Consider the following 12,345-nt stretch of genomic DNA (forward strand, 5'->3'; position numbering starts at 1 on the left):
AGCACACACACACACACACACAGTCTTAGAGGCCCATGGTTGATTTTGTTATTGTGATTACATTATAATGCTTCAAATAGAATGATAACCAGCAGTTCAGCTTCCTTCATTAGCATTCATCATGGATCACCGTACAGAACGAGCACTGAATCCACTCAATATTACAACATGCTGCATTTTATTTCTCGTGATAAAGGGGGAATGAAGCCCTAAAGCACATCTTTTTAACATGTTAACAGACATGTACTGATTGCATATTGTTGAGAACAATATCACACATTCCTTTGAATACTGAGTGATTCATTTTTGCTACACTTGTCAAAAGTTTGAAATCATTATGACTTTTAAATGCTTTTAATGAAGTGTCTTCTGCTCTGCATTTATTTGATCAAAAATGTGAAATATTATTACAACTTGAAATAAGTATTTTCTATTTGAATATATTTTGATATGTAATTTATTTCTGTGATGCGCAGCTGTATTTTCAGCATCATTACTCCAGTCTTCAGTGTCACATGATCCTTCAGAAATCATTCTAATATGCTGATTTGCTGCTCAATTAATCTGTGGTGATCAGTTATTATTAATGGTTGTTATTATTTAAAAATGTTTTTGCGGCCTAATATTTTGTGGAAACATTTTTTTTACAGGATTTTAAAAGAATAGCATTTATTTGAAACATTATAAATGTTTTTACTGTCACTTTTTATCAATTCAATGCATATTTGCTGAATAAAAGCATTATTTTCTATTAAAAACATGCACATATACACATTCAGTTGGTGGTATATCATGGTTTCTGCATAAATATTGGGCAGCACAACTGTTTTCAACATAGATAATAATCAGAAGTGCCAAATCAGCATATTAGAATGATTTCTGAAGATCATGTGACACTGAAGACTGGAGTAATGATGCTGAAAATTCAGCTTTGATCACAGAAATAAATTACATTTTACAAAGTACTCACATAGAAAACTGTTATTTTAAACTGTAATGATATTTCACAGTATTAGTGTTTTTACTGTATTTTTGATCTAATAAATGCAGCCTTGGTGAGTAGAAGAGACTTTAAAACATTTAAAAATCGTAATGTTTTGGCAAGTATTGTATGTGTTTAATTCTGCTTCCCTGAATACAGTCGACTGTCGGTCTGAACGTCTCAGTGGCTTCAATAATGGCTTCACCGAAAAGACAACTGAGCATCCAGAGCATGTTTGTCCTTGTATCACAGAAAGAACAAGATGGTGCGCAGCCTCTTTATATGCGTGACGTGACAGACATGTGAAGGGGCGGGGCTTATGCACCATCTGCCAATGATTTTCTTCAGGCTTCAGCAGTGGCTGAAATGAAAGGCAACTGAAATATTTGATTCTGAGCACATTCATATCTTGTGATATTCATTATTATGGATGATTTCCATGCAGTCGCTGCTCTGTCTGATACAGGAGCACACAAACACAGAGGAGACACTCACGGAGTTATACATGAGAGCGGTTCAGAATCACTCCTGGACATGTTCATATCTACTCCTTTGAGTTTTTACAGATTAAATACACTGCAAGACAGTTTTTTTTTAATCTATCTATCCATTCATCTTTCTTGCCGTTTATCCTGTATGGGGTTGTGGGAGTGCTGGGAGCTAGCCTGCATCCCGAACTGAAGGCAGAGAAACAGTCTGGGAAAAGTCCATCACAGGGTTCACGCACACGCACACACACACGCACACAGACACAGACACACACACACACACGCACACACACACACACACACACACGTCTACGGGCAATTTATCATCTCCATTTCACCTGCATGTCTTTGGGTTGTGAAGGAGACCGAAGCCTACACATGGAGAACATTAGGGGTGAAATGATTCGCTCACTTCACAATATTATGCATTTTGACAATATTTTGGAATAAATTAATAAGTAAATAAGAGAGTAAATAAAATAATTAAACTTAATAATAAATTAAAGCATTTTTATTTCCCAAAACATGTACTAGCCTAACATGTAGCAGCAATGTTTATATACTTATTATCTACTGATATTGTAAGCATTTTATATTTTCAGTTTTAATTTTAATTTCAGTGTGTTGAAACATTTCTAATTGGATGAAAGTTTTTCCATTTAATATTTATATTTTATTTCAGCTCATTTCACTTAACAGAATAATTTTGTATATTTTAATTTGAATTTTAATTAGTGCTGTCAAACGATTAATCGCGATTAATCGCATCCAAAATAAACAATTTTTTTTTTTTTTTTAATATATCTAGTTTTTAGTAATATATTTTTTATTCATTTTGATTTCAGTTTAAATTTTAGTTAAGTTTTAGTATCTAAACAAAAATGAGAAATGTTGCTTTGGCAACAATTTTATTTATTTATATTTAATTTATTGTTTTATTGTAATAATTTTATGGTCACACTTTATTTTAAAGGGTTAGTTCACCCAAAAATGAAAATTAGCCCATATATTACTCACCCTCAAGTCATCCTAGGTGTATATGACTTTCTTCTTTCAGACGAATCCAGTCGGAAATTGTCTTTGATCTTTCAAGCTGTTTAATGCCACTCAGCGGGTGTTGCAAGCATCAGTCCAAAAGAAGTTAAATACAAAGCGCCCATCCATAAAAAAAAAGCCTGTTTAAATGATCTCTCTCCTGTTCCCACAGTACCAACGGTCTCTGATGACGTTACATCAACGGTGCAGCCTAGAAGATCCACACCTCCCATCAGGACCACAGCTATCAGCATCACCCAGAGACATGCGCTCAACATCACCGTCACGCCTGACCCCAGCGCCGTCAGCCCGCCTCCCTCCAGCAGACGCTTCTGCGACGGTACGGAGAGGAGAGGAATCTCCTGGCCGCAGACGCACCGAGGAGCAACGGTGGAGCGGCCGTGTCCTAAAGGAACTCGAGGTGCGTCCGCACTGGAAACAGGCTTTTGAATTACTTCTGCAATCAGCGTCAGGAATCTGGCTGTCATTAGTGCAGAAGTGACACATGTACTGGTATCCGGCATGTGGTGTTTCTTATTTGAATGGCATCCATATGGAGACGTCCAAATGATCTGCAAGATTTGCATTCCGTAGCCGAGTTAATATGCAAATGTTATGCAGTGTTGTTTGTAATAGAAAATGTTTTCATAGCGTAAATATTTGATTACAAACTCCGACAGATATGTGACCCTGGACCACAAAACCAGTCATAAGGGTCAATTTTTTTAATTTTTTTAAATTTAGATTTATACGTTATCTGAAAGCTGAATAAGCTTTCCATTGATGTATGGTTTGTTAGGATAGGACAATATTTGGCTGAGATACAATTATTAAAAAAATCTGGAATCTGAGGGTGCAAAAAAATCTAAATATTGAGAAAATCATCTTTAAAGTTGTCCAAATGAAGTTCTTAGCAATGCATATTACTAATCAAAAATTAAGTTTTGATATATTTACAGTAGGAAACTTACAAAATATCTTCATGGAACATGATCTTTACTTAATATCCTAATGATTTTTGGCATAAAAGAAAAATCCATAATTTTGACCCATACAATGTATTGTTAGCTATTGCTACAAATATACCCCAGCGACTAAAGACTGCTTTTGTGCTCCAGGGTCACAAATAGTCTTGATTTAACACCTTCAAAAGTTTTAGGGACAGTTTTACTAAACGGGGCAAATTAGTGTTGTGTGATTTTGGCCTCAATGTGGTCATCTGAGACAAATTTTGAAAATACTGAAAGATTCCTATAATCCTAGACTAAAATCTGTAGTCTTTGATCTCTAGTTTGACATGTTCACCGAATGCTTGCCTTTGCAATCAAATTTGACCTCCGACGAAATTCTGGCCGAGTCAGACTACACTATTACACTATTCTTCTTAAATACGCTGCTATTGCCGTCATTCATATACTTTTCATGATAGCCAACAACATTTCAGCCTCGCATGTAATGCAGCTCGCAGTCACTGAACATGTACTGTATGGGTTGATAATGTAAAACTCCGGACAAGTTTTCTTGCACGCACCAATTTTTAATGCGTCTTGACTGTCGTCCAGTCTGACATTAAAAGGTTAGTTCACCCAAAATGAAAATTTTATCATTAATTACTCACCCTCATGTCGTTCCAAACCCGTAAAAGCTTCGTTCATCTTCGGAACACAAATTAAGATATTTTTGATGCATTCCGAGAGCTCTCTGACCCTCCCATAGACAGCAATGTAAATAACACGATCAAGGCTCAGAAACGTAGCAAGGACATCGGTAAAATAAACCATGTGACATCAGGGGTTCAAACGTAATTTTATGAAGCTATGAGAATACTTTTTGTGCGCAAAAGAAAACAAAAATAACGACTTTATTCAACAATTCGTCTTCTCCGCGTCACCCTATAGCACCATGTTGGAGAGTAAATAAACGTAGAAAACGTATCCGCCACAGCTGACACAGAACAGCATACGCTGTTTACGTTCAGTGGATATGCTGCAAAATGGTGCTATAGGGTGACACGGAGAAGACGGATTGTTGAATAAAGTCGTTATTTTTGTTTTCTTTTGCACCCAAAAAGTATTCTCGTAGCTTCATAAAATTACGGTTGAACCCCTGATGTCACATGGATTATTTTACCGATTTCTTTGCTACGTTTCTGGACGTTGATCGTGTTACTTACATTGCTGTCTATGGGAGGGTCAGAGAGCTCTCGGAATGCATCAAAAATATCTTAATTTGTGTTCCGAATTTTGGGGTGGAGTAACCCTTTAAAGTCTTGAACAAGTTTCCTTCTGTCGTTCTCCAGGAATCGCTCTGTTCCTCTGCACGTCTGCCGACGGGACCTGGAGTCCCAAAGGTCCTGATCTCAGTAACTGCACATCCCACTGGGTGACACAGGTGGCACAGAAGGTGAGTCAGAAATAGCCGCTATAATGTAAATATAATTTCTGTAGCACTTTTCACATTGTTGCAAAGCAGCTTTACGGAAAATCATCATGTTAATGTTTCTAGTTCATGCCCTATAGTCGCATTTAGCAGATTAGAGCCGAGCGATCATGTACTGTTGGTGCATTTTGCAAACAACAACAAAAAAAAGTCATGCAGTTAAAATTTACTCTGTAGTGTATATTGCATGAGTGTACTGTATGTATGCAAATAATGTTGTATATATTTATGCAAATTTGTTTATAGACTTTTTTTAATGATTAACAATCACACAGCTGAGATTTGTATAGTATACAGTGCCAGTCAAAAGTTTGGAATTATTAAAATTCATCAAAAACATAAAAAAATCATTATTGCAGTCTGTAGTGTATATTTCTGTGCACGAGTATACTGTAAGTTTGCAGGTAAAGCAAGATGCACTATATATTCAGCTTTTAATTTGTCACATAATTCTGATATGATGTGATGCAGTGTAATAATAGCAAAATAGACACATAAAATTTCTAAAATCACACATATACACACACACACACACACTATTTTCCACATGGTATTTACACATTTACAAACCAAAAAGTAATGAAGAAAATTGTGTAATACAAAGAGGAACTAACACTTGATTGATGATTATCGGGAAAGCATGAGACTGATATATTTTGGTCTATTAATACTCAAAATGAAAATGTAAATTTACAAGGCTGGAGATGGGTTTTTGATACAATAGTGAGCAAAAAAAGTCACTGACAAATTGTACATGGAAAAATGTTCTCTGAGCTGATATACAGGTCTATTAGTATGAATTGAGTTGGATGTTTAGGGTTGATTTTGGCTCCTCTTCCAGATCCGGAGTGGTGAGAACGCTGCGAATCTGGCGAACGAGCTGGCGCGTCACACTCAGGGTCCCGTGTACGCGGGCGACGTCAGCTCCTCTGTGCGGCTCATGGAGCAGCTGGTGGATATACTGGACGCTCAGCTGCAGGAGCTCAAACCCAACGATAAAGACACGGCCGGACGGAGCTTCAACAAGGTACAGTGCACTGCATGTCCGGCTACAGCGACTGTGATTTATCAATGTTGTTTCGTTTGATTTGATAAAGTCTGAATCCTAAAAAGTCCTAAAAACGTCAACAGTTCTGGTTTGACAATCTCTTCAGGAGATGTTTTTATCATGGCAAATTCAGGGACCAGCAAAAGTTCATTTATGCTTTAAAACTTTAACAAAGTTGATTAGTGAGAGAATATCAGTCCCTGTTGTTAGTTTCTTATTTTAAATCAAGCCTTTAGAGCATTGCCACCAAGGCTTATATTGCAATTTATAGTTTTCTTTTCTTTTATTCTTTTCTTTTCTTTTCTTTTGTTTTTTAATTTAATTTAATTTAATTTAAAGTTAAGTTAAGTTATTCTCTGCATGGTAGAATATAGTTTTGTATATTGATTTATATTAAGTGTTTATATAGGATATAGATTTTTCAAGATACCAAAGCCTTCAATCAAATATCACGCAAATATCAGGCTCTCTACACGTTACACATTTTGCCAAGATCAAATTATCTGAATTATGTACTATCCACACGTCTTGTATAGTTCTGTACTATTACTGCATGTCAGAAAACCTGTTACTTTATGTATAAAAGAGCAACCTTTGAGCAAAAACATTTTTCCTCATGTGGAAATTGTGGGGAGCAGATTTTATACAGAGGTGACAGTGAAATTCAGCATCATTGCATCATTCAGGCCTACAAAAACAGCTTGCCACAAAAATAACAGGGAAACAAAACAAAAAAATATATATATATGTATGGAATATGTAGTGAAATGTGTAGTTTCAAATGTAGTAAAGTGTGGAGTGTTAAAAATAAAGCTTAACATTTCTTAAATGTTACTTTCCTTATTGTAATCTTATAATATTACGACTTTAATCACATAATTATACTTGAACTTTATTGCTATGGTGGTATTCTTGTCATTTTATTACTGCTTTAATCTGGTAATGTTATAACTTCATCAAGTAAATTCTAGTAAAAGGCCTATTATGAAAATGAAATTATTCCAAGATCACTATAAATATGAAAATTTGTTCTCAAAATCTTCTTCTTTCTTCTTCTTCTGGCAGCTGCCGTTGAGTTTAATGGATTTTCTGGCTTCATTTGAAAGCATGCTCTAACGTTTCCATCTCCATATTTCCCTCCTCAGCCAGTGCCTTATAGAAGAGAGATGCACATTCAAAGACATGTTTAATTGAAATGGGGTTAATGGACGTGCTCTACAGTGTCCTTTTATACTCTATATGACCTCAGCTTTGAATATATACTGATATTTCTTCAGCTATAGGCACTTTTTGCCCTGTGGACTTTCAGAAATGAAGAACACACTTTTCAAGCTCAGTAATAGGTTATGTAAGTTGTCTCCTAACAATGACAAGAGAACGATAAATGGAAACGTATTTCTCTCTGTAAAGGTCAGTTTCATAATCTGCATTCTATGTATTCTAACAGTAAGTCATATTTTGACACCTTTTGTTTACAATTGCAGCTTTACAGAAATTGCATACAAAAAATGTTCTGTTCACATGGTTATATTATATTATATATGCAGGTATTGTATTTTATCTTAAGCATACAATTCAAAATGTACATTTTTAAATGAAAAACAAAAACAGATTTAATGTGCCATACAAGGAAGAAAACACAAACATAAAAGTCAGTCACTGGAACATAAAAGTGCCCGTAGTTGAAGCAACACACATACATGATATGACTGACACATAGGCTCTTATTTGTTCTCTTTCTCTTTTCTTCTTTCTCTCTCTCTCTCTGTGTGTGTGTTGTTCCTAATCTTCCGTCTTTGTGTTTGAAACCAAAAAAAAAAAAAAAAACAAAGCGTCAAAAAAGAGAGAGGACTTGCAGGGCCTATATGAAGGTATATATGGACACAATCCCAGAATCCCCTTCACCTGCTCTGCTGCATGCAGCTTGTTTGTCTGGCTGGAAGTCCATCTGTCTGTTGTCCTGCTTAGTCTGTCTTTCTGCTGATACGTGACTCTCTTTTAGGGCAGTTCTGCCTCGGTGTCTTTCTGTTCTGTTTTGTGTTGCTTTTACTGTCCTCCTCTTTTCTGTTCACCTCCTCCTTACCGCTTGTCTGTCTTAAAGCAGTAGTTCACCCAAAAGTGAAAGTTTGCTGAAAATGTGCTCACCTTCAGGCCATCCGTGATGTAGATTAGTTTGTTTCTTCATCAGATTTGGAGAAATGCAGCATTGCATCCTCTGCAGTGAATGGGTGCCGTCAGAATGAGAGTCCAAACAGCTGATAAAAACATCACAATAATCTAATCTAAAATCTGAATTTGCTGAAAATGTGCTCACCCTCAGGTCATCCGAGATGTTGATGAGTTTGTTACTTCATCAGATTTGGAGAAATGTAGCATTGCATCCTCTGCAGTGAATGGGTGCCATCAGAATGAGAGTCCAAACAGCTGATAAAAGCATCACAATAATCCACACCACTCCAGTCCATCAGTTAACATCTGGAGAAGACAAAAGCTGTGTGTTTGTAAGAAACAAATCCATCATTAAAGCATTTTTAACTTTAAACCATGGCTTTTGGCTAAAATGCGACTCCATAATCCATAATAACGCTTTCTCCAGTGAAAAAGTCGCCTGGTCTGAATCAGGAGAGAAATCTGCACAGATCAAGCACTGTTTACAAGGCAAAACAGCTCTAAACAAATATATGTTTGGATTTTGATGTGAGAGACAACAGGAGATGGACTTTATCACTAGAGGAAGCGTTATTATGGATTATGGAGTCGTATTTTAGCCAGAAGCAACGCCTTGATGGATTTGTTTCTGACAAACACACAGCTTTTGCCTTCTCCAGATGTTAACTGAGTGGATTATTGTGATGTTTTTATCAGCTGTTTGGACTCTCATTCTGACGGCACCCATTCACTGCAGAGGATGCATTGCTACATTTCTACAAATCTGATGAAGAAACAAACTCATCTACGTCTTGGATGACCTGAGGGTGAGCACATTTTCAGCAAATTTAGATTCTTGGGTGAACTATTTCTTTAGCTGTACACTCTGCTTTCCTGTTGATTGGGAGTCATTGTATTTCTGGCTGGTTTCTGCTCATCTTTCTGTCTGCTGTTGTTCTTTGTCTGAGTAATTGACATCCTGCAGTCGTGATCGCTGGGGTCTGTCAGCTGATCTTGTGATCAAAGTGGATTTGTGCTCTCTTCCTCACCTGCTTCAGTCTGAGCCGTTCACGCTGCGGTTTCGTTGCATTTCTTTGTAATCTTTTATGCATATCTCTGCTGTTGTGTTTTCATTCTTTTAATACATATTTCAGTCACTTACTCAAAGCTGCACTTGTGAAAGAATAATGTCACTTGATTGTTTTATTCTTTCATGTGCTGATGTATTTTTCTTTTTGAAACAGGAAGTTGGAGTGGGTCATACTGAAACAACCAATAGGCTTTAGTTTGTGTCACAGTCGTGGACTATGATTTGCTGGTATAAGAACATTTTATTGATGAGTCAGTGGTATCTTCAGTCAAATTTTGTCAACTTTTTAGTTACAAATTGAGCTTTGCTTCATCTGTCACTCAGGACTGTGTTCAGGTGTGGTCCATGTGATGAGTTTTGATTTAGGTTTTGGGTTTGGGATCTGACAAGGCTATTAAAGAACATTCGCTGTCAGTTATTTCACTCACCGTACAGTTTTCCAGGACACACTGAAAATAAGAGTTTACTTTGAAACCATTTTGCACAGAAATTGCTAGTAAATTCCATAAATAGTTACAAAGACACGGCGACATTGAATTAAACTGGAAATTGTTTTTTTTTTTTTTTTTATTAATTCACACTTAATTCACACTTCCACAATTAAAAGGCCTTAAAAAGGTCAAAAATAATTTGAGCAAAAAGTCTTCAATTCATAAAATCATTGCTTTAAATGTTGCGTGCATTGCAAAAAAAGGTATTCCTCAGTGTTTTCTACGGTGACCAAGAAGTGCAAAACAAATCACAATTCTGAAAACATCGACTTTTTGACGCGATCGACCCGGGTTCGATCCTTCCTTTTGCCAAACTTTTTTTTCCAGAATTTTGTTTTCTAAATTGTTATTTTGTTTTTTAGACTTGCATTTGCGTTTGTAATTTGTTATTTTGTTTCCAGAATTGTGATTTGTTTTGCACTTCTCGACCACCGTAGTTTTCCAATATAATTACCTAAACACCTTTAATGCAGATGTAACACCTGAAATGCAAATCGAAATTCTTGAAAAACTCAATAAAATTAAGTGAGTTCATGTTTAAAATAAGAACAAATATCTGTCAATTGGGTATGAAAACTTCCCTTTGAATTAAGGTTATTTTTCTGAGCCCATTGGCAGATATTTGTTCTTGTTTTAATCATAAACTCAGATAAAAAAAAAAATGATGTGTCAAGAATCTTTAGACATTTGAACTGGAAAACAGGACAAAATTACTAAGAATGAACATCACTTGTACTTTCAAACTTGAACATGACACTAGAACATGAATGTATCGTGTTCTCTTCAGTTTATTCCTTAAACTTTCTTTAATTGGTCTAAAAAAGGTCTAAAAACCTGCAGAAACCCGATGAAATTTTGAAGTGGAAAGACCGTTTAAGTGTTTTAGGTGGAAGGTGTTTAATGTTTGTTTTATGGACAAATAATCTTTTTTTTTTACAAAGCAGATGCTTTTGACTTACTGTCGTGTAATTGCAGAGGAATCTCACTGGATTAATCATGGGTTTTATTATCTTCTTTTTCGGTTAGCAACATAACATTTAAAAAAATTACATTTAAAAATAAATATTAAATTATTTAAAATATTTAAAGTTGAATTTATTTCCAAGAAAGGTATTAAACATACATTAAAAAAATATATATATTTGCAATGCTATGCAAACAAAAACTTGAGAAAAAATGAAAAATGGGCCACATTTATGATGTATGGACAGAATTAATTTTTGTTTAAATAATAAAAATCATTCTTACATGAATTAATGCTTTGAACTAAATGTTACAGCATATATAAGAATGGCTTTAAACAAATGATCTACACTGAAATCTGTTTTATTCATATTCTGTTTGAGGCTTTTAAATAATGAACAAAAGAATGTTTTTGATAATGCTTATCCTGCATCAGACTTGATGCACAAATTTCTAAGGCCTCTATAAGATCAACATAATCGAATCTTTGCTGATAAACCTGTCACACAGTCTACTCGTGCTTTGTGTCATCTGATTGATATTTTAGACTTTTTTTTTTTTTTTTTGTTTGAGTAAAATATCTTTTTGTATAATTGTACAAACGTCCAGCTCATGCTTTACTTGTCTTTTTTTACTTTTATAAAGTAAATGTAAGAATAACTCTTATATTGATAATATTTCAAGATGAACACCTACTGGAGTGAAGCTGCTTCGCTTTACTTCATTAAGTCTCAAATTTGATAATCAGGCTTTTGAGGAACATTTATTTGTTCATCTCTCAATCATCATTTCATTGCATTATGGCTTGGTTTCACAGGCAGGGCTTAGGTTAAGCCAGGATTTGGCAATAGTTTAATTAGGACATTTAAGTAGCTTTTATAAATATGCCATAGATAAAAACATTACTGGTGTGCATCTTGAGACAAAACTGAATCTGACATCTTTTAAGATCACTAAGTGCAAGTTTCTTTCATTTGAAATAGCCAAGATGTGCCTTTTAGTCTAGGACTAGGCTTAAGTCTTGTCTATGAAACCGGGGATATATGTTGTAATCTTAAAACTAAGTATTTAAATATCATTTAACTAAGACATATTATTGGAGAAATAGAGTGACGGCCGATATTTATATCATTTTATGTCAGTATCTGCTGTACTGTTATAAAGATCTCATTCATTTACATTTCAAGCATCAGAATTTCATCACTTTTTGATCTGCACCAAATTGCATATATTTGCTCAGTTTGAGCCTCTGAACAAAACTGAGCTGTTTTTCCTGCATATTCTCACTATATCAGACTATGTGAGCCATAAAAGCCTGATGCATCAAATATGACATAAAGTATAAAACAATACTGTATGCTTTTTAAAAAAGAATTTTTTTTCTGACTGTTATTTCATATGTCAGACTTTACAAGGTTAAAATCCTCCTTTACACCCAAAAGCACCTCATTCACCTTGGGATTGGTTAACTGAATTGCATACTGGTTAAGGCCAATGCAAATGATATGGATATCAATGAGAACATCCCGTTTTCTGGAGTTTTTATAATCTGCAAGCTACTTCCAGTCCGATATTGCTTTTTACTTTACAAAAAGATTTTTATTTTTTTGTGACAGCACGGCCATTAGATCCTGTTACAGATAGTAACGCATGCAATATTG

The 12,345-nt window shown here is 35.2% G+C and overlaps 1 protein-coding gene across 5 annotated transcripts in view; it reads left to right on the forward strand.

Annotated features, from left to right (window-relative positions):
• Window positions 1-12,345, forward strand: part of adgrl2b.1 (adhesion G protein-coupled receptor L2b, tandem duplicate 1) — a 110,070-nt gene that overhangs the window by 61,641 nt on the left and 36,084 nt on the right. For 3 of the 5 annotated variants that reach the window (XM_016449703.1, XM_016449702.1, XM_016449700.1), the window contains exons 6-9: window positions 2,678-2,926; window positions 4,805-4,908; window positions 5,786-5,971; window positions 7,825-7,863. In XM_016449703.1, coding sequence (XP_016305189.1) covers window positions 2,678-2,926; window positions 4,805-4,908; window positions 5,786-5,971; window positions 7,825-7,863 — 578 coding nt within the window. The remainder of the gene's footprint in view (window positions 1-2,677; window positions 2,927-4,804; window positions 4,909-5,785; window positions 5,972-7,824; window positions 7,864-12,345) is intronic. The other 2 variants (XM_016449704.1, XM_016449701.1) reach the window with 1 other exon arrangement.

Source organism: Sinocyclocheilus anshuiensis, unplaced genomic scaffold, assembly GCF_001515605.1.
Source record: "Sinocyclocheilus anshuiensis isolate Anshui unplaced genomic scaffold, SAMN03320099.WGS_v1.1 scaffold1635, whole genome shotgun sequence".
Lineage (NCBI taxonomy): Eukaryota > Metazoa > Chordata > Actinopteri > Cypriniformes > Cyprinidae > Sinocyclocheilus > Sinocyclocheilus anshuiensis.